This window comes from Anopheles moucheti, chromosome 3, assembly GCF_943734755.1.
Source record: "Anopheles moucheti chromosome 3, idAnoMoucSN_F20_07, whole genome shotgun sequence".
Classification (NCBI taxonomy): Eukaryota; Metazoa; Arthropoda; class Insecta; order Diptera; family Culicidae; genus Anopheles; species Anopheles moucheti.
This window is the reverse complement of record NC_069141.1, coordinates 48,698,296-48,721,516: the sequence shown is the minus strand read 5'-3', so window position 1 is coordinate 48,721,516 and position 23,221 is coordinate 48,698,296. Positions and strand designations below refer to the sequence as shown.

The window sequence follows — 23,221 nt, the reverse complement described above, 5'->3', positions numbered from 1 at the left end:
TAGATGACCAATCGTTTTCAAACTTTCAGGCAATGAAATATAACCCCTGAGTAACCTTTTGCCAAATTTATTTCATTTAACTTCAATAATTATTTGGAGAAGGAAATGTCTTCAAACGAATGGACCTGACCATTCTTCTTGATTAAAATAAATACTTCAATAATTGATCCCTGTCCTCGCTCCTTACCGCTTAACGCCGCTGGTAAGGTTCTGTACAACTCCTTTGGTACGATCAGAAAAGACTGATCGCAAGGCCCTCGTAGAGGTAGGTCCCAAATAGCCTGAAACGTTTGAAATCGAATCATAACGCTGCTAGAGGGCTGCTTAGTGAAAAAGCGAACCGTGTGTGAACCTTGGGGTTGCTTAAACCGCACGCAGCGCACGATGGAACTATTGAGTTCCAAAGTAGTCGGTTAAAGGTTCCCGACGGAACTATGCGGTTCTTTTGGAAGCACACGGTACTCGTTGGAACTTTGTTTACAATTTGATAGCTCTACTGTCACATGACGGCTCCGCAAACGACGCCATCCGTTTCGGGAAGTTGTAAGTGAAAATAAAATGGTATTAATCCGCGTAAAGGTGTATTAAATCAACGTGCTGGATTCCAATTCGCATCTGATTCATGCGTACGATTAAGGATGAGGGTCCTCCTTATGTACTCCAGTCATCATATCCTTGCGATCGCGAGGTTATCTGCTCCTGCAACATAGTTCGTAGCGCATAATCTTCTGTGATTAAGGCTCACAAACTACGGCAAAGTTCGTAGCACCCGCCGATTGAAAGTGATAATAAGTGGCATTCGTTTGTTTTGTGTTATTGTGTAATAAAAAGTCAACGATACATAAATATATATATACAATTATTTTACAATAGTTTCCAAAAAAATAAAATCCGAAATAACAATTGATACCTAAATAGACAAAACATGGGAAAGAATGTACACGAAAATGTTAACTTTTTCCATTTAGATTGGTATCATTTATATATGTATTTTGTAGGATGTGACGTAATAAAACTAAATGGCCGAATTAGTAAAGTAGTTGTTCTGCTGTCTCTGAAAACCCCGAGGTTCGAATCTCAGAAAACGATAGTTAATAAATAAGAAAAAAGAAACATAAAGTCATAAATATGAACAGCTCCACCGTGTAGTCAGGCATTCACATTTTTTGACGTTTTGGCCGAGGGCTGCTTAAAGGTTGCTTAAAAGTTCGCGGAACTTCAAGGCTGGTTATCTACTGCAAACAACCTATTTAAAGATCGATCATTAGCGTTGCCAAATTGGCTGCTTAAGCAAATCTGGCTACTTGGGGTGATACAGAGACGGATCTGGAGGCACTCCTTAAGGTAGACCTTCCCGTTTACAATTTCGGTAGTAACGAACTGACGAACGCAAGTAAACTACAGGCAGTCCCCGAGATACGCGGTTTGACAGCTGAGCTAGTTATCTAAGCAAAAAGGCACAAAATCTAAGCAAAAAGGTTGTCACCTTGATCGAAAATACTTTTGTTTGCCATACAAAACATTTGCTATTAACTTATTTTAATGTATTCTTTCTAAAAATCACCTGGTTCGCTGAATAAATTAAGTGCAGAGTAGGAAGTCGATTCTGTGACTTTGAAGCATAAACGAAATTGCACCAGGATTCGACCTACGCGGAAATGCGAGTTACGCGGATATTTCCCGGGTTATAGTGGTCCGCTATAATAGCATATCTCGGGGACTGCCTGTACTTATTTTACTATTTTTTAATGGATTTTGTTAGCTTAATTTCTCCGGACATCAAATTTGTCCTTGGTGTTGATGAACAATAATCCAGAATGAGACAATGATGCTTCGGCAAAAGCACCTGGTGCTGCGGCGATTTTCCATTAGTTTGCACATACTTTTTCCACGACATGCTTTTAACGATAATGCCATTATTTGTTACAAAAATTACATTTGTGATTGCATTGCCTATACACCACGATTCCTGAGATCTCCAGATGCTATCGACTAAAAGCGTACGCCTGTCGCAGGTCAAAGGTCTTGGGTCGAACGAAGAAATGGAGACGATTGAAGCACATGAAATTTTTTACAAGGTACATCTTGGCGACAGATAAGCTTCGACCACATGTCAGAATCGGGTAATTAGACTTATTTTACCACATAGTGGAAAAATCATTCCTTTTTAAAAACAACAACGATTCTAATGCGATGTTGATACTGGTCTTGTTGTGTTCAAACCGACCGCGTTGATGTACCAGCTACATCATCAGGACCGCCCCAAAAAAGATCGAGCAATTAATAAAACAAATAATATAGCCTAAATATATAATGTAAGAACAATTCAATGTTGCCTCATAATACAAAACTCTTGAAATATTTCAAGACACAAAAATATTTACCGAAGTCAATTCTGCACAAACTGCCAGCTTCGTTCAATTTTCAAACATCTCGGCTACACGTTTTTTTGTTCGAAAACACGACATTCCTACCCCCTGAATCTAATGTTGGATTCAAACAACGAACTGTTTGCTTTCATAAATACTTCCTTTCCATATTACTTGCATATAATTATCAATAGCCGAATTCTTCATATTTCACGGCACCCAACCAATGATCTTAGCGAAATATTGTACGAATTATTGTCGAATTTCGTCACAATTGATTTAGCGCCAAATTTGTTTTGACAGTTCGGTTTTTAAACTCCACTCACACTAACGCACAACACAACACAACACGTCGCGCACACTACCAAACCACCCTGTGCATAGCTGTGTTTGCACGCTAGTGGTGGACTACGACTTTTACGGGAACATAATGAACTCTCACCGTTTTCTTCAATTGACGTTACAGCAAACAAATCATTTTCTTTTCTATTTATCAATTCTATGATTGTTACTTTAAGAGCCAATAATTCATTCGGGTTTTGCTCCATGGACATAGACGAAATAATGTTTGCTTAAAAAGCAAAACCACAAATATTTTTCGTTGCGTCCAGTTTGACATTCCGTCCGGAGCGAAACGAATCCCTCCGCTCCGAACCAACAAGAACGACCGCTCCGCTACAACACCAAAGAGGCAACCATTTTTCATCGTCACTGAAAAGAGCATTTTTTTAACTCAAGCTGGTCGCGACGGAAGGTGCGTTATCACTGCGTATATTTGTGTCCGTTCTGGGTGCGTATCGAAACGATCGATTGCAGTTGCAAGTGGAAGGCAGGAAAATTCCCCATACGCCATTGTCGCTACCGTGTTCGGTTGTTTGTTCGGCCACAAAACTGCACCGAAGAAAGCTGGCAAAGATTCGTGACGTTTTTTTTTCCTTTTCAAACTCTTTTCTGCTTCTGCTCGGGCTCTGCGCGTCCGTGATTGTTGGCCTCTCGTCCACCGCCGCCTGTACCCCGCCCTTCTAGTGTCCTATCATCGTTGTGTTGCGCGCTGTGCCTTCTGTTGTGATGTGAGTGTAGAGTTTCTTGGCGATAGGAGGCGGCCCCGCGATTGCCAACGCGAGCGCAGGAATTTTTCCGCGACTTCGCGCGAGACCCATTCCGTGTATCGGACTCAGCCGCCCAGTGGCATATTAGGTAGGACGGCAAAAAGAACCGATGTAGTTACGATGAGCCCCTGCCGGAATTTTCCGAAATATAGCGTTGGGGTTGGCATTCCTCGCTTGAAGTGGGACTCTATTTATCGATCTTCTTCCCGTCGTTCGTTCCGGATGTTGGGGGATGTTGCATCCGTTTCGCCTGCACCTGAAATGCCTTCTCCGCCGCCTGTAGTGCGCGGGGCCTGTGCAGTGACCGCCCCGTAGCAGCAATAGATTGTACCGAAATTGTGTGAACTCGTGGAAGAAGCATGCGGTGAGGAGAACAACACTAAAAAAGCGAAATAGCGGATCTTTCCAAACGCTCGTCGAACGTCGTAGTTTATTTTTTGCCCCCCGTGTGGAGTTTCCGCTAACTCTCGGTACCGAAAGGGATGCATACGTACACCAACGCGGAGCGCCCGAGAGCAGGAATGAGAGCGAGAGCGCAGGAGGGAAAGCGAGCGAACGAGAGAGCAGAAGTGTGTGGAGAAGGCGCCCAAACGACGAGCAAATGAGCGAAATACAATGCTGTGTGGCCACCGTTTTCGCTGTGTGTTATGTTGTTTGGGCCGTGGTGCGATTATGTACGCCCTGCATGAGGCGATGGCGCGGTGGCAGCTTGTGATGGTGTGTGAAACTATGCTGGCGTACTGCGTGAGAAGAGCGTGCAGCGCGTAGCCGTTGCTCTGTGTTTGTGTGTGTGTGTGTATGTGTGTGCAAGTATCGGAGAAAACCAATCATAAATAGTTTAAAAAACACACACCGCGGAGGAAAAAATAACAAACCGCCTTCACGGCAGAACAAAGTGTGGGCCGATTCGGCAATACGCTATGCCTCAAGCAACCCGCTACGAATTGGTGCTACCGTTTCACCGGAAGCACACAGACGAAAAGCACTTCCGGAATCAAAACGGTGGGGACTCGAACTGCTTGCCGACCGAGCCAAACAAATCTTTCGCCTGTGCCTGTTAAACATATTGCCGTTATTCGGTGCCGCTCTTTGTTCTTCGATACGATTTTCGGTTCCGCTTTTATTTATCCCTTATCGCAAACACTGGCCGTTTTTACTGTTTGCTTGCGCTAGAATACTTTGCCAATTGCATTTCTTCGCTCTGGTGGACAGCGCACTGCAAGGAATATCCACCACCGCAAATCTGGACAACAACATAACTCCGAGTTAAGCTAGGGCGTCCTTCTTGCTTCTGTGTGGATACGTTGCGAACCGTGTAGTACAAATTCGCGAAAGTTCATAATTTGATTTGAGCGTTCTTTCTTTCTTCCCGTTTCCATGCACGCAACAACGACAAACAACGTCCGGGCAATACACATTATACGCAAAACACGCGACCAATCCTGCAGGACACGGCAAAAACAAGTATTGGTCTTCCCAAGACCGGATCGGAAATCTGGCCGTGCCTCACAGTCGAAGGGCATGTTTACCACTTTCATCGGCTTAATTGGTAAGTTGTGCGACGACCCGATAAAAAAGTGGCAAAGGCTTGGGATACTTCTTGGTACCCGCGTAACCCCGAGCTCTCTCCTGTTAATGCATTCTCCTTTTTTTCCTAATCGAACCCCTGTAGTCGATAGCCTAACAGTCGACCGTCCTCCTTACACACACCAACTAATCAACGGAGTATGTCTTTCGCTTCACCAAGCGATCGCCGTTGATCGTTGAAGCCCCGCATGCTTGCCCTTGGCATTGAGCGCCAAAAGCAGGTTTTTCTTTGAGGAGGGCACACACAATTATGCTATCCTCCATTATGTGTTTCTTCACGGTTTCACGGCACCGGTGGGCGAATCACATTTTGACTGACATCGATTTGCATAAAGGCGCGCATTTGATCCTTTTTCGTTTTTTTTGTGTAGAAACGGCTGTGCGAACTTTCTACATTGTTGAAATATTATGGCGCGGATGGTGCGGCTTGAGCACACAGATAAACCTGTGGAGTAGATCAGTAATTCCTTCTCGCCTTTTTTTCCGGTATAATTAGTTTATTTCTCTAGAACCTCTCGTTCCCCTACACGATCGCCGTGTGTTTGGGTGGTGTTCGTTCGCCATTTATCAAATGTAGTTTTTTTTGTAGTACTGTTTAGTTGTGTCCGTAATTTGTTTTTACACATAAACCACTCCTATTAAAGCAATTAATTTTTTTTATCATTTTCGATCTCAATCGTCATCAACAATGGTTCCACTCAATGCACCTTGTCCAACCCCCGTCGGCAACTAATGGAACACATAAAATATCCCTCAAGTCCAAACACGATACATTCGCGGGCGCTAACGGTAGCTTCCCAAATTCTTATCATTCATGAACTTTATAGATATTCAATCATGGTGGGAGGTGCCCTGCATTGCGCACTTTTGTTCGCTGTTTAGTACCACCTTCCAGCTGCCTAGGTTTGACATTGAGGTAAGCATACTAGCAAAGCAGTGTGTGTTTTAGACGCTTTTCTAAATAACGCTTTCTGTTTTCTCTCCCTGTAATCAACAGGATCTTGAAGAGGCCCTTCTCACAGATGCCGATGCCGAGGGTGAAGTAGATCTGAAAGTATATACCGCGCGTCTGCTGCCGGAACTGATCGTTGCACTGTTGAAGGGCTGTGACTCGCTTGCACAGATAGGTGCACACATCAGCCCAAGTAACTATCAGATGTTCCTGAGACGTCTGTTCCGTCAAAAATGTCAGGTAAGTGTGGCATTATCGATAGGAGCAAGAGCAACACGCGCAACGCTTAGCGAAAATAACTGTCGCATTATAAATGATAACCAACTCCAATTGCGACAGGAATATAATGTGGATAATCCCTTCAATACCGATACGGACTTTGAAAAGTTGCCGTTACGAACCAAGATCCTGATATTGAAGTATCTATGCGATTTTCGCCTAGATTCCGAGGACGTCAATACTACATTTGCAAACTACGAAGCAGATAGTTTGCGGCTGGAACCGATAGGGTAAGTATAACACAGCTTCCATCTACGTACGCGCCATCACTAATGAAGGGTTTCCCCTCCTTTATATATCGTAGGTACGATCGTAAAGGATCTTCGTACTGGCACTTTTTTGGCACACGTTTGTATCGAGAAGATTACGTGAAAGGTGGTAAATCAAAATCGGCGAAATCTTCTGTCTGGCAGGTGATTTGCTTCACCGAAGAAGATTGGCGAAATTTAGCGAACAAGCTCGACAAATCCAACAACGCTAAGGAGCGCAACCTGCACGATCTGTTGGTGGAAAATTTTCTGCCTCACATTCCGAATTTATTTCATGATAAGGAAAGAGAGCGTCGAAATAGGTAAAGTAAAACCCCGTCACAAGGATCGGTTGTTGCAAGGTTGTTTCTAATCGTTGCTGTTTACTGCAGGCTTTTAGAGCGGCCCAGATCGACTCGGATAAAACTGTTGCAGGAAGGTAAAATTTTGCGCCTGCAGGAGCAACAGCAACAACAAAAAGAGCAAGAAAGAATAATTTTGCGCGTGCAGGAGCAACAGCAACGTCAAAAAGAGCAGGAAGAGGAAGAGATTAACCGGCAAATACTTGCGGAAGAGGTGCAACGAAAGGCACTTGAAGCACGTGCGAAACGAGCCAAACGACGGTTAGAAGCGAAACATTCTCTCTTAAGAACAAAAAAACGACAAACGAAAACATCAACATAAAAACAACAAAACTCGCTTTAGAAGGACAAATCCCTTCCCTCCACTAGACGGCAACCGTTACCGATAAATTGGCGCAAAGACCGAACCAGTCCCCCCCTTTTAAAACAAAACCCCAAAAACACAACAAAACTACTCAAAGACGAACAAAATTCAATGCGCAAAATTGTGTGTCTCACCTACTGGACGTGATACTCTCACTTAACTAAATAGCGCACACACACACAATCACAGACACTTCTCCTGCACAGCGGGGGGACCTTAGGCTTTTTGTTGTTTCCGAAGATGATCAATGTGTGATGCAAGCAGACAGACTAAATAACGTTGTCGATGTTGGCGGGAGCTTTCCGTACACAAGTCACAGCGAATACAAAAATCGGCAACACGGACGTCTGAATTATTTGAAAAGACTCTAGAATCCCCGACCACCAAAATCATCGATTACGGCAACGCAGAGCGCGCATCCAAACTGATAGCCCCACTGTGGTGCGGGACGTGAGAAGTGAACCATGTTTGTGATTGAAGAATAGATGTGTCGATGCTTTAGTTTTGTTGTGCTTCCTCTTGCGCGGGCTTTCCTTGCTTGTAATGTATGTATGCATGTTTATTTCCCTTTATCTTTTTCATGTTTTCATTTGTTAACCATTGAAAAGTTTCATTATTTCCCCATCTTATTAACATGGATACAGTTCCTTCCTATGTTATTATTCTCGATCCTTTGACATCGGTGCTGCTAAATTAACATTGTGTCCCGTCAGCATATTGTGCTAACATACCTTTCGGAACTCTTGAAATGCGAATGGCTCTTAAACGGTTTCGTAACGTTTACTACACTGTTCTAGTCTCTGCAAGCCGCCAATAACATTCAGACATCCGCACTGTTAATAGGGAAGCTAATGAAACTTTTAACACAATTCTTATGTTGTTTTTTTGTTTTTGTAAACGTGCCTATTGACCGTATGCTTTTTGTCATCTTTTTTCCACAGATCTCGATCCAATTCCGTCACAAGTATAGTTTCGCCATACGATAGCTCCCCAGACGAGGCATCCCTTCTCACGCGTGATTTTATTTTTCAGCCAAAAGAAAACGCATTCCGTAACAAAGCAAATAGCCCATACCTTTATCGCAGCGTCACTAATTTGAGAGGTTCTACTTCTCCATCAGTAGATTCGCTGGTCTATTGCGGTAACGACGAACCTAAAGCTACTACCAGCCCAATACGCAGCGTGTCGGTTGCGTCATCAACACGATCAAGCTCGGTTTGTTCCCGTGATCGATGTAACTTTGGTTGCAACAGTAGCTACGGTCGATCGGAGGACAGTGAAAGCCAGTACGATACCAAACCTGCGATCTACAACGATTCGTACTACATTGTTAGCAGGCGAGAGGACAGCGAAAGTGTCCACAGTTTCAGCGATATCGAGGCGGAGAACAACATCAACAGTGGCAACACAGATACGAACAACAAACAGCAACTGGTGGAATCGTTGGAATCTTCCTCCATCATCATCAAACCATTGTGTCAGCAGCAAACGAAAGCGGAACGGAAAGATCGTCCCGTCCGATCGGTCAGTGCTGAAGTGGAAAAGTTACTGCGCTCCAATCACAACATGGCACCGACAGCAACCAAACTACCTGGTCGACAAACGAACAATTCATTATCATCCGTTACCGGGCCGGTCATATTGCCATTCGGCGATGCATCGGCTAAAAGCACAGCAAGTAACAGCGGTAAGGGAAATGATACTGCGACGCCAGGTACAAACCAGGGCCGGAAAAAGAAGGGCAAGACTACGACCGTGTAAGTATTTTTATAAGAAGCAAGAAGTTTTCCTTCCATTAAGGCATCAGAATTGAATACATTATTTGGTTTTTGCACGATAGAAATTAAACCCACTGATATTGTTGAATAGTGCTAGAGGATTTTTTGTTATAATTAACCTGTACAAAAAAATCATTTTAATCTACTTTATTTTTACTATTATGTTACGGTTTCGTTCATCATTTGTGGCGGTGTTGTTTGCAAAAGATTCAATGGAAAGTTAAGCCTAGGTTAGATCCCACATTGGCTCGGTTAAGTTAGTCCTTTGTGCAGAAATCACATTTAAGCAATGAATGTAATCATGAGAAATGCATACCAATGCCCTAATGTAATAGTATCGATTGTTTCCTTTTCTCTTTCCTCTTGTAACAATGACACAACTCACCCGTATATCATCATCATCCTGCACTTCTTGTACATAATCTTACCTCACGCAACTACTCCGTGAACCACTTTCGGTACCTTGTTCTGTGTGTGTGTGTGTTTGTTTGTATGTACATTAATTGTGTTCCCGCTATACCCGGATTTCCTAATATCGTACCATACTGTGCAATACTGCCATCAAAACAACTCTGCACGACAAACACGGCTACGGTGTTACGTGGGACAATCCACGGTATGAATGTTGGAAATCATCACTCACTCACCGATCATCCTGTAAATATCCTTTAAAAACCGTAACACGACTGCATCCTCCGGCAAATCCTCCGGGTTATCGGGTGGAACATAAACAACCCAACAACAGTATAACAACCGCCGCTACCTACGAAAACACTAGTTTCACCAAAACTGGCTGTTCCGCTTCCTCAATTTTCGTATCCTCATCTCTTAGCTTCACCGAAACCGATGAGGTTCTTCAGATTGGGATGCACAAGGTGCTAGAAAGCATCAAGAATCACGACGATGCCTGGCCATTCATGGATCCGGTCGATGAGGACATTGCACCGAAGTATTACTCGATCATACGAAGGTAAATGATTGTAATTGTGAAAATAGTAATTGTTTTACTAATGCTGGGGTTGTCCTACTTGCAAACATTGCAGGCCGATGGATTTGCAAAAGATGGAAGAAAAGCTGGACAATGGAGAATACATGATGTTCAGCGATTTCCAAAACGATTTCAAATTGATCGTCAACAATTGTCGGTTGTACAATGGGCAAGCGAATGGTGAGTACTTAGCATATCATATTTGTCGATTCGTTTTAAATTAAATTTATTGCAAATTGATTGATTTTCGAAATGTAAATTAAAATGTGTTCTTATATATTGTCCTGTCTCTCACTCCCTCGTTACAGAATACACGGAAATGGTGAACAACTTGCAGATTGCATTTGAACGTGCCAGAAAGAAATATTTCGACGAAAACTCATCGGACGAAGAACTCATGAACCACGAGTATCCAGATGTTAGCCGAGCGAATGCCGCGTTTAAAGAAAAGTTTTCCTCAAAGGAAAGTAGCAAACCAATCTCCTCCGACACGGTGAATGGAAAGAGTGAACGGCAGCAGCACAGCAAACCTTCGAAGGAAACGGGCAAAGCACCAGACCACGGAAAGGAAAAGTCAAAGAAAAGCGCTAATAGTTCCGGCGGCAATGGCAATAATAGTTTAAGTGCAAAGTCCAACACCAGCACCAATGCAAACTCCAAAGATAGTGTTGATGCCTCATTCCGGGGGAATGACAAACCGTGCAAAGAATCTAAAACAAAAACAGTGAAAAGTGGTACGGCGGCTGTAGCGGAAAAGAAGGGTGGAAAAAATGTGTCAGGGTGCAAGAAACATCCGACAACGGTCGGGGCTGCTGGGTCGAAGAAACATAAAACAAACAAACAACAAGAAGTGGAGTCGGAACCGGAACCAGATCCGGAACCGCCGGAAAAGGATAAAAGCGCATCGCGAGTGAACAAAAGTGTGAAACGCAAGCGAAAAGAAAAAGAGAAAACTGATAAAGTAAAAAGCAAGAAACAAAAAACAGAAGAAGGTGATTACAGTGATATGGACGTGCCGGAGGATGAGGAAAATATGGACGATAAAAGTGAAAACGAGCGGGAGTGTAGTGAGCCGGAACGGAAACGTCACAGGAAGGATCATGGGATGGAACATACGGAACCGGTGAGAAATTTGCAGGGCGATGCTGATACCCTCGCGAAGGGGGACAGTAAAGTGGTGGAAGATGTGAAAGAAGAAGAGGACTTTCCAGTGTATGAGAGTAAGAAGAAGGCCGCGATCAAGGCATTGCAGGAGAAGGAAAAAAAGAAAAACAGTGCTAAAGTGAAGAAGGAAGAAAAGAAAATCAACAAAACGCCGAAAGGGGCTAAAGGCAAGGATGTGAAACGGGAAACGTTTTCCCCGTTACGGGTGCGATCGATGTCGCGGTCACCCAGCCCATCTTCAGTGTTTTCATCGCCCAAGAAACAGTCACCCGTTCGGTCACTGAGTCCAAAGAAAAGGGAAAGCGCACGTGATCTATCTTCCGATGCAGGGGATCATCATTCGGTGCAAGATAAAAATGGGTCCAAAAAGGGGAAGGATAAAACCGGCACCGAAAGCAATGACGGTCATCAAAAACAACACAAGAAAGGAGGAAGCACTATGAAGGCAGGATCTGGCATAGCGGTGGCCAAGTTAGAGAAGAAGACAAAAAAGTTGGGCACTCTTCCATCGGCGAAGGGGAAAGGGCGTCAAAAGAAGGCGGGAAGTGGTAAACAGAAAACAGTAACAGACCTGGTGGAAGAGTCAGAGTACGAAGAAGTTGCGGATGATCGGCGAGATTCGCCACAAATTCACACCAATGGCGAACGCATCGATGCGACAGACATGAGTGACTTTGAAGACATTGAAGACATAAGCGTGAAGGTACGTGATACCAGGGTCGACGAACCGGCAACAAACAAACCATCGGATAAAACAAAAAGTAAGAAAAACAAAACGAGCAAGAAAAATGTCGGAAAATCAAGTGCTACTGAACATCACCGTGGTAAAAAGAGTGGCAGTAAAAGCAAGGTAAAGGGAAAGGATAAAAAGGTGGACAAAAAGTCCCACAAGCGCGATAAAATCGGCAAGGGAAAGAAAAAGTCTAAAGCTTCCAACAACGATCGTGCGGTTGGAGAAGATCGGGAAACAATGTCGAGTATTGGCGAGGACGAAGACGGGGTGGCTTATGATCAGGATGTGGAAGAGTTCGCGAATGTAGAAAAAAGTGCCTCTAAATCCGTAAAGCAGTCGAAAGATTTGCGTTACACAGCACAGCGATCGATGTCACGGTCCCCAAGCCCAGCCAGATCATATTACTCTGACGATCGCTCGATCCAGGATAGCGATGAAGAGAATGACGATGCTCACAATGAACGAGGTTCATCGCCGCACAAGCAAACCGATGATTCGTTTTCAGCCAACCGGTCGATCACACCTGACATAAAGGATAAGTTTGATCTCATCAAGGAACGCCGTAACAGGGCAGCGGCGGCAGCTGCAGCAGCAGCAGAAAGTAAGGCGAAAGCCAAACAGGCCAAAGCTAAAGGAAAAGATGCCGCGACTACGGCAGCCCTGGGGAAGAAAGGTAAATCGTCCAAGGGTAGCGGCAACCGGGGTCAAAAGCAACAACGTGACCTAGTAGAAGAAAATTCCGTTCTCAGTGCAAGTGCCTCTTCGTCCAGCGGTAACCGACACCAGCAAGATGAAGATGAAAAAACTTCCAGTGAGAGCAAATCAACAAAAGCTGTTGGCGGTGGTGGTGGTGCCACATCGAAAGGGAAGAAAAATCGAGATAAAGCAATGAATAACAGTAGCGAGTCGGCTACTGTTTGGGCCAAACCGAGTGACAAGAAACATGCGCGCCCGAGTTCATCAGCTGACAACGCGAAATTAGTCGACCGAAGTAACGAGTACGATTTTGTGGACGATAGCTTAACGGCCGACTCTAAGGTGAATAAGAATCATGCCAAATCAACCCCTGCTAGCGGTAGTGCATCCAAAACGGGGAAAAAATCGACGGCTGCTGTGGGATCTACTGGACAAACGGGTACGGCCTCTCAGAAGCATCCAAAATCGAATGCAAAAGCTGCTATGCCATCGTCTTCTGGCAAACACTCGAAAACGGCTGCAAGTTCGGGTGTAAGTGGTGGTGCAGGTGCTACTGGCGCAAACATGGAGGAGTTGGAGCTAGAGACAGAACAAACACTGAAAGACATAAACAAGTGGCTAGAAAATACGCCACGTTTTCCCGAGTACAGTTCGGCTAGCAACTCTCCATCGCGGTACATCATGGACGATTTCGACACGGTACCGGTGAAAATCGAACCGGCCGATTTCCGCAAACCGATTCCACTTTCCCAATTGCCCGCGGCAAACGATGCTTCTGCCGGTCCGTTACGAGGGGCCAGTCCAGGACTGGCGACGCCAGCAGCTCCCCCGAAGGCATTTTCACCTCGAGCAGCCGCCAATGCAAAGGATTCACAATCCACCTCATCGACTGCTGGAAAACAATCGGGTACGAAATTGCCATCACAGCCGAAAGATGGCACTAGCAAAAGTGAATCGGGAACGGTTGGGTCTGAGTCCATCACCGTTGCTACCGCGTTGAAAGACTCTACCAACAGTAACAACGGTGGATCGAGCGGTGGAGTTGGTTCTTCGACGGTTGCCAGCAAAGCTGCAGGCTCTACAAGTCACACTATTTTGGGTCCACCGCCGATCATACCACCGCACTCACAGAAAAAGGAACCCAAAGAACCTAAGCGAAAATCTTTAAAGGAAAAGCTATCCCTTGGGCTGGGAGTGGGTGGACGCAAACGTGAGATGCATCACCATCGTACGACAATAGATCGATTACAGCCGGGCAAAACCAAGGGTAACCTCATAGGGACGATTCAGAATCTCAACAAACCGGATGAATTGTTCCCGCTCGGTGGTAGTAGTGGAGCTGGTGGTAGCACTGGTGCTGGCAGTAATCAACTCAGCAAAGTAAAGGAAGTGAAGAACTCGTTGATCGTTAAGACGGACGAATCGAAACCGAAACTAAGCCTCGGTACGGTGTTGAACACGGAAGGATTTGGCCTCGTGCAACAGCACAACTTTGCCGATGACGATGATGATCCGGAACGACGCTCGTTGGGATCTAAAGAAGACGGAGGCGATGAGGATGAACCGATCGGTAGCGGAGCAGCAAAGCCGTTGATGAGTTCGCTGAAGACTGTTACACTGGTCAATGTCGGAGGAGGTTCGCCATCGGGTGGCAGAGAAGGAGGGTCAGGCTCAAAGAAGGATGAACCTTCCAACTCAACGGTAGCAGCTGAAAAACCAGAAGCTAGCAACGATCTCGTTACTGCAGAGGCAAAAAGCTCGACGTCTTCTGCAGCTGTGGAGAAATCGTTTTCCACAGAGGATGCAAAATCGGGAAAAGAGGAAGCAAATGTAAAGGATCCGCAAAATAACAAAAACAAGGATAAGCCATCTGCAACGCCTAACCTTAACGCTTGGATTAAGGCATTTGGTGCTCCCAAAAAACCGAAAAAGTCCGATGACATGGAAGAAGGTCCGAGTAAGGGTTCGCCTGTAAGCGATAAAAGCAAGATTAACGAGAATACTTCCACGCAATCATCCTCCAACGAATCCTCGTCCGGCATTGGCAGTCTTCCCACTGTACCCGGTAGTCTCGAAAGCCCCAGCTACCCAACACTTCCGACTGTGCCTCGGCAAAGAAAAGCGAGCACCGGTAGCACTGTGAGTGAACGGTCGTCATACAGCCAAGATCCGGACAGTCCGCGTATTGGCATCGATGAGCGGCTCGGGACGTATCCCGCTCCGTATCCAAGCCCGATCGGTGCATCACCGATCATGACGTCACCAAAGTTGGACGAATCGCAGAAGAGTCCCTATCATCCACTAAACGGCGCGATCAAGGTTGGTTTCTATCAGGACACCACCCAGAAGAGCAGCCCAGAGAAGAGTTGCAGTCCGCGCGATCTTCCATCGCCGTATCCTCAGTACTCGCAGCACCTTTACACATCCAACACAGCGAACGCAGCTGGTAATACGACTGGTACAAACAATAGCATTGGTGGTAACACCGCGGTATACGGCAACTACTCATCATATGGTGGTACAGCGTCCGCCATCGGTTCCACGGGTTCAAACGTTAACCAAAATAATCCGACCACCGGCAGTGTGACGGATAGTTTTAAAGGTTACGGAAAGGAGCTTAAATCGCCGGTCGATTTCTACGAACAGTACAAACAGCCGGCTTCGCAGGAATCGGACTACAACTCTTCTATGAGCCCCAGTACAAATCCTAACTCTCCATATCACAACCCGGCGTCGTCACCCTACCAGCAGCAACCGAACTCTCCTTCTTGCTATCAACAGCAAACGGCGGCTTCTTCCTCCCCGTACGGGCACCAGCCTCCATCGCTTGCTTCACCCGCCTCTTCGGGCGGTCCACTATCACCATACAATGCGCCAGCCGTACCGCACAGTCCGGCTACAAGTCAAACTACGCCCGGAAGTGTCAGTGGTCACTCGCCGTATAATCCCAACCAGGGACAGTCGCCTTATCACAGCAATCAGGCTCCTTCAGCCTCAACGTCACCATCCGCCGGGACCACGGTGGGGTCTGCCGGTCAACCTAAGCTGCAGTCCAAACCAAATACACCGTTACACCAAAGCCCCAACTCACCGTTTTCACAATCAAACCAAAGTTCGCCCTATTCTCAACAAGATCCCAACTCACCCTATTCTTCCCAAGGTGGCCAACTGTCGCCTTTTCAACCGATGTCCCCTAAACCGCAGCAGGCTTCGTCTGCTGTAAGCACCGGCAACAATAACAGCAACAGTACTAACAGTAATCCAATCAAGCTGGCACCACCGATTATAACACCCCAGCAAGCAGCAGCAGCGGCTGGTGTGATTCTTCCGCCCGAGTCTCCTGTCCACTCCCAAGCACAAGCGACACCGCCGGCTGGAGTGAGCCAGGCACAAAACCTGACCGGAGGAAATGGCACCGGCAACGGTGCTAATAATCAACCATCCAGTACAGCAGGAGCAACAATCCCATCAGCACCAATGCAACTGAATTCACACCAGTCGCCCTGGAGTGCCCATCACAATCAGTACAATCCGTACTTGAACCATCCGGGTGATACGGCTGGCGGAGCTGGAAGCATGACCTCTTCGTTGCCACCAGCTCCGGCACACATGCCACCGTCGCAGCAGGGGCACCTAAGCAATGTGCACACGCATCCATCGCCGGCCCACACACAACACCAGCAACATCAACAGCAACACCAGCAGCAACATCAACTGCAGCATCAGCAGCAACTCCAGCAAGATCATCATCAACAGCATCAACAAAATCATCAGCAGGCCCACGGGCATCATCTTGCAACGGCACAGCAACAACAGCAAAGTCATCTCGGTAACCTGTTGATGGGATCCAACAATAATCCATACACTTCCACTTACGGGCGATCACCATACGATCTTAATTCGGCGTCAGCTTCGACGACTGCGGCAGCAGCAGGATCGGGAACAACAACGGCGTCCACTATCGATCACCATCATGCTGCGCAACATCATTCACAGCACCTGCACCATCAGCAACAGCAACATACCGCTCATCAGCATCATCAACAACAGCAGCATCCTAGTTTAAGCGGGCTCAGCAACAAGAACAGCCCTAGCGCGGCCTCTATCACCAACTCTTCGAAAGTACCTGAAATGATAAATCTAGGCTATAGCGAACCAGAAACCAATAGCACCAAAACATCGCAGGACGTTCCGATGAACATGGAATCCTCGGGAAGTATGGCCGGCGGCGGTCTTGGTAAGGAGAAAAGTGACGGTACTAAAGACAACAAACACTTGCAACAGCAGCAGCAGCAACACCAAATATACGATCACCACATGGGTGGCATGGGTTACGGGAACCCGATGGATATATCCATCAGCAAGTCGAAAGCGTTCGATATGTTTAATCGTGCTGCGACGATGGCTTTTCCGCGTGGGTTTGGCGCTCCGGGCGTGCATCAGGCAACGCCCATCGGCAACTCGAGCAGTACGGCCAACAACGCCGCTAGCGGTTATGATCATCGTTCCATGCAGCAAGCGACCAACATGAATAAGGCACACGATATGAGCGGTGGTGGAACAGCGTCAAGCGGGTCCTCCACGACGACACCCGGCTACAATATGCAACAACAATCCGCCGGTGGAAAGTCGGCCTCAGGGAATCAACACGCCGCGGGTGAACAACCACATCTCCCGCGGTACGATCAGCGCAGTCCGCAACATTTGCAGCAGCAGCAGCAGCACCAACAACAACAGCATGGTGGTGGTCCTTCCGTTGCTGGTTCTACATCGCAGGCAAGCAACACGGCGGATCTCAGCAGCAGCACCGGCGGAGGTTACAAACCGTACGGTACATCGACAAGTTCGGCCACCCCTGCATCGCTGATGGATCCAGCAATACGCAATCTCAGCTCCCTAACGTCGCTGTACAATCCGGACGATCGTCTACACGGTGGTCCAGGTGGAAGCGGCACCACTTCTGGGGGCTCCGGTGCTGGATTCTACGACAAAGGTATACCACCGGCTGCGCACATGTTTAGCAAAAACCTGCCCCAACCACCTCCAGTGTCATCGTCGGCCGCCACAACGGCGTTGCAACAGATGTTCAACAACACCATGGCGGCCACTTCGATGGCCGCTTACAATGCTAACCGCGAGCAGCCGAATGCTGCGTCCTACGTGCCATCACCGAACTATCATCACCCGCAGCAACATCAACAGCGCAACGATTTGATGAGTGCGGGCAGCATTCAGTCGCAAAAACTATCCCACAATGCCAATGTGCCACCGACGACGGGCAGTGGTGCTTCCGTCAGTGAACCAGCGCCGGCACCGGTGAAACCAAAGCGAACGAGAAAAAAGAAAGACCAAAATCAGGAACTGCTGGCTCAACAGCAGCAGCAGCAGCAGCAGCAGCAACAACAGCAGCAGCAATCACTACATCAACATGCAATGCATGCCGCACACCAGCAACAAGCGCTCAGTGCTCATCAAGGTTTCCCACCCTACCCTGGACTGAAACCGCCGAACCCTTCCGCATCGGGCGGTGGTGGTCCGACTGGAATGGGTTCGTCGTCTGCCGCTCCCGGTGTAGTTGGAAATCCGGCGAGCAGTGGCGCAGAAACGTCCGCAATATCTTTGAAAACGGCCAACATAGTGCCCGGCAGTGCGTTTAACTTTGGTCCCGGTCCAACCGGACTCGGTTTACCCCCGGGCAGCCTGTACGGGGATACGTCTGCTAGCACGTACCTGGAAGATTCGTATCGTAACCCCCAGAACCCATACTACCTACCGCCGACCCATCGTGGAACAGCAGCGGGTTCTGGTGGCCCCGGTACGGAAGCGGATAAGTTGGGCAATCCAATCGGTGCTCAGCCGACGGCCCCGGGTTCAGTGGCAGCAGCCGCCGCCGTTGCAGCTGCCTCCGCTGCGGCTGTGCATGGTCCACCGCCACCGACCGCTGCGTCCCCGTACCATCAGTTCTTGGCTTCGCATCATGGCACGCGTCCGTATCAGTTCATGAACCAGTTTGATCCACTCCATCAACAGTACCTGCGACAGGAAGAGCTTCGGGCTCAGATGATGATCAACCAGGGGCTTCTGGCGGCACCACCCGGTGGAGCTCCCGTTGCGTACGGGCAGCCGGGCTATCATCATCCCGCGATCGGCATGCACAAGCCTTACGACGCGATGAACAGCATGAACCGATCGCCATTCCTATAACATCCACAACCACCGATCGGTGCGAACTTATCGGAAGGACAGCAGTAGGCACATGAGGTGAGAAGATGTTTGTGGAATGCAAGTTACATCTCCCCCAGAACGTACATCACAAAACGTTTATCTCAGTTAACGTTTTCCTTTGTTCTAAGAACGACATGAACAGGAATTGTTGGTGAATGTGTAGAGTTGGGCGCGCCAAAACAACCGGTTTTCAAGGCTCTTGATTCTCAAATTAACCTCTTACGTTGCTATAATAAGTTGAACAGTAATATGAAACCAAGATAAACCTTTCTTCATATTTCAAGGAAAAGGTGCTACTAACTATACTCAATGTTTCAACGGAGACGTATTACGTAGCTGCTACTGTACCGTGCACTAGCTGCAGTGACAAATAGTATAGTATTTAGAAGAGATTTTTTTTATAGTTTGACCATACTAATGTACTGTTTGTGAAAACCGTAAAGAGTGTGTGAGTTCGTTATTTAAGCCTTCGTTCCTGCTACCAGGATATCTCGTCTATGTTTTGTCTTGGACGACTAATCAGTAATAAGTGAAAGTTGTTTATGTCAGGAAGGAAAAGACTTAGCAATTGTCTAAGTGGCTAGTTGTCTGCAGTCCATTCAGCATGATGTTGAGTGTTAATTATGATATTGCTCTGGCACAGTTTCAGTTTGTCACGCTCATTTGATTGCTCGTTTCTGTACTCTTCAAATGTTGTACTCTGTACGCTCTAAACAAAGTGTATGGGTTATAGAACGAATGCCAACATTAACCAAGCGATGGTTTCCAGAAGAAAAGGCTAAAATGAAACATCCTTACCAAACACAATTTTACAATCAGTTTGATCGTGAAAAATGTTTTGATATGATTACACTTGGAATTCGATTTACCATGGTAGCACCATAGTGAACGTCCTTCCCCGCAGAGGCAAATCATATGACACATTCCCACACACATACACAGGGTTTGACCGGAGCGTTGATTTTTTCCACATTGCGAGTGGAATACACATTTGAACAAATTCACCCAGTAATAGTAAAAAATCATATTTTAGCGGTAAATGTAAACAACATGTGCTAAACAAACACTAAACGATATTCTTATTAGTGAGGTAACAAGAAAACTTTAGGTTCGAATCCCATTACGCCTTATTTGTAACGTAACTCCCAGCAATGAAAAACAAAACCGTGGAAGCAGACGAACCAGAGTGCATACAAACTAGGATAATAGAAAGTTAATTTAATAACTAAGCTACACAAAAAACACACACTCAGAAAACTAAGAGGAATGGAAAGAGAGAGCATATACGTGCGGAAACAAAAAAGTACTTTAGATGTTGCATTATAATCAAAATTGGACTAAGAGATCTATTTATACATGAGCATCACACAGGGGATGCTAACAGTTTGTATCTGTGGATTCAAATACTTAGTTGTTGGGTGGGTACGATTTAGTTCTGGTGTGCTTCTGCTCATCACGCGCAAAAACGCGAAAGTGTGCTTTTGAATGCTTTGTTTGTGTACAGTTAGTTTGATCCATCAACAAATGATGCAAAACAATTGTATAATCCTTAAAGTGAATAAAATGTAAATCAATGAAATATGTAGTACCGAACCCCGAAACAAGGCAAACCGATCACTGTTCTCTCTTCCTTTCTCTCTTTCTGGCTCTCCCGTTCGGCTAGACCATTCTGCATCTGGTAGTACGATCATGGACTGGGACTGGTGTAAATAGATATGTTTTAATACAACAAGGCCGTGCTATTTTTTAGGGTTTGTTTCACTCCAAATGCTATCAGCACCACAACGGACATATTCAACTTTTGAACTTTTTTTGTTTCGGTGTCTGTTTTGTAAATAAATTTAAAACCACGTTACACTAGTGATTCTATCCTAGCCATTCATACGACCAATAAGATTTTTCTTTGCTAGAAAGGAAAATGAATTATGAAATCTTCCGTTCCTTGTATACATGTTGTATGTACGTAGGTGCGTAGACTATAAGGAATCAACTTGTTAATTTGTAGCGTAAAAGATTAACGAAGGCATGGGCGAACTAATGGGCGGCGAAAGAAAACCCCAGGAAAAAATAGGGGAAAACAATTAGTACGTTTAGGTGTGAAAAATCATTTAACAACAAATGCGATGCGAAAATGCGTTTTAGGAAATACGATAGCCATCTCGGGATAGATTAGTTCAATGCACGTTTTACCGATACCCTGAATCGCTCCACAACCCCGACCACGTGCCCGACAACCACGTGTGGGCGCATATACGACACGGGAGCACACGAAACTCTATTATTGCACCCAACACCATTGTTTACCAAGCGAAATACCGGCAGACAGTGTGTACTGTCTGCAGCTGCTGTAGCATAAAGTTATTGAACGATACAAACGTAACAAGAAAATCTCCCTGTACGCAAACGGCATAAGGAACTGTTTTTTCGCGTCGTACATTTGTAGTAAACGTGTCGTACATAGAGAGTTTAGGTGTCTGCTGTGTGTGCCTGTTGTGTGCATTTCATCGCCGTGTTATTACAAATTAATCCTAACGACAAAACAAAACGCTGTCTGTACTACGTGATAGCGCGAATATAGTAAAAGGGAAACCTGTTAACGGATGATAGCGGCATGAGATTTTTTGTTTCTAGCAAAACGTTGTATTTAAACAAGACAAGACAAAACAAAATTGCCTGTTTGGTTGGATCTGAAAGCTTTCGTTGAGAAGATTCCGATACAGTTTTCTATTTGATGTAGTCTAAAGTACGAAATTTATACATATTCGACATATTATAATATGGCAAGCATAAGGTGTAACAGTAAACGAGCATATATTAGATTAAAAATCAACCACAGGCACACAGGAGTACGTGCGTAAACCCGATGTGTTACAAATATGTTCATTCGTTTTTTTTTCGTAACCCCCGTTTCGTTCTAATGATAATCTTACGCAAATCGATTGTAAAGTGTGGAAACAAAGTAGTGCAAAGAGTAACAACAACAACAACAACAAAATAAGGGAAATAATAATGTAAAACACACAAAACATACAGAACAAACACAAGAAATAAAAGAAAACATAGTGAATTTAAAAGAAGCAAATGCGAAACATCACGTGTGTGACGAATCTGTTGAGAAAAGTCCATCAAATGATGAGTGAACAATCAAAATATTCATGACATCTCATCGATTGATGAATCCTAAAACAAAATGCATGCAAAAACATTTCTTTTTTGAGGACTAGTTGTAACCCCAAATGTGGAAATGAGTCACATATACTGAATGAACGATGTACACTGATCCAAATAATGCACAAATAGCGTCCAGCTGCGCTGCATCTGCAATCGGTTAACGCCCCTTTTACTTCTCCTCTTCGGTTCCCACCCCGAGAAAGAAAGTGCATTCCGTCTTATCAGCCACATGCTCCGAAACACACAATTACGCGCGCGTCTTTGAGGCTGTGTATGACGATTTCCGTACAGCAGCAAATCTTATCGATGGTGGGGTGGTTGTGCATAGATTGCTCGTTCGTATTTGCTTACCCACCGATAACCGCCTGGCCACTTAGACCAACGGGGGTTGCACGGGATGAATCTGTACGGGCCGGCCTCAGTACGGTGACAAACGCGATACGGCGTGGTTGATACGCGGGACCGATGTGTGTTAGAAAGTAATAGCGTGACGTTGAAAAAAAACCGAGTGTGATCGTTCAGTGCATTGACCAACAATTTGATTTAATTGAGATCGGTCTTAGATGGGGGTGGGTGTCTGACGACTCGCGGCGGCGTTCAGGGTCGCCTAGTAGTTGATCTCATTTGTACATTTCTAGCCGCATCTTTACACAGTAACAGCTTGATTGAGTGATCAATTAGTCTATATGGTGATCACGCGAGTTCTAGTGGTCCCCTCACTCCTCGGGCCAGTGATCTACGGACGTGGTTACATTTGCTGAGTAAAGCTTATCGTGCGCCGGTTTACCATTCAAACATTTTCCTATACATTCAATCATTTACAGCCTATTGCTGATAATGCAGCCACCGATGGCTTATCCGATCGCACAATTACACGCTTCTTGCGACCAGTAGTGATTGGGTGCTTATCGTTTGTCTAGTAGTAACAAGCTGGAACACAAGTTGCGGAGAGTTTATTTAAAAAAACATACTTCATGATTAATCGGTTTCAGATTGTTTAAACTCTTTCTCGATGGGAACTGGAAGCGGCACATATGCCCACCAATTAGCATGCCAATTATTTATGCCACAGTGTGTGTGTCCAATGTTAGCGCTACAGTCAGCGTCTTGAATCGTTACGCCAAAAGGTGGCTTCGGTGCATTTGATAGAAAAATGATCAACTGTGACTAGTGAATGCCAAACCGGTGGTTTTGAT

The 23,221-nt window shown here is 45.8% G+C and overlaps 1 protein-coding gene across 3 annotated transcripts; it reads left to right on the top strand.

Annotated features, from left to right (window-relative positions):
• Nucleotides 1–3,073: 3,073 nt before the first annotated feature.
• LOC128304172 (mucin-19) lies at nucleotides 3,074–21,074 on the top strand. Of its 3 annotated transcripts, none has more exons than XM_053041325.1 (11): nucleotides 3,074–3,123; nucleotides 4,927–5,027; nucleotides 5,893–5,981; nucleotides 6,063–6,257; nucleotides 6,357–6,526; nucleotides 6,601–6,867; nucleotides 6,937–7,167; nucleotides 8,212–9,027; nucleotides 9,794–10,018; nucleotides 10,092–10,216; nucleotides 10,345–21,074. In XM_053041325.1, exons 2-11 carry the CDS (start codon nucleotides 5,000–5,002, stop codon nucleotides 18,831–18,833), a joined length of 10,635 nt encoding a protein of 3,544 aa, XP_052897285.1. In that variant the 5' UTR covers nucleotides 3,074–3,123; nucleotides 4,927–4,999; the 3' UTR covers nucleotides 18,834–21,074. The 3 variants fall into 3 exon arrangements, with proteins under 3 accessions (XP_052897285.1, XP_052897287.1, XP_052897286.1); XM_053041327.1 differs by having other exon boundaries at nucleotides 3,075–3,123; nucleotides 9,881–10,018; XM_053041326.1 differs by having other exon boundaries at nucleotides 3,113–3,159.
• Nucleotides 21,075–23,221: the final 2,147 nt, after the last annotated feature.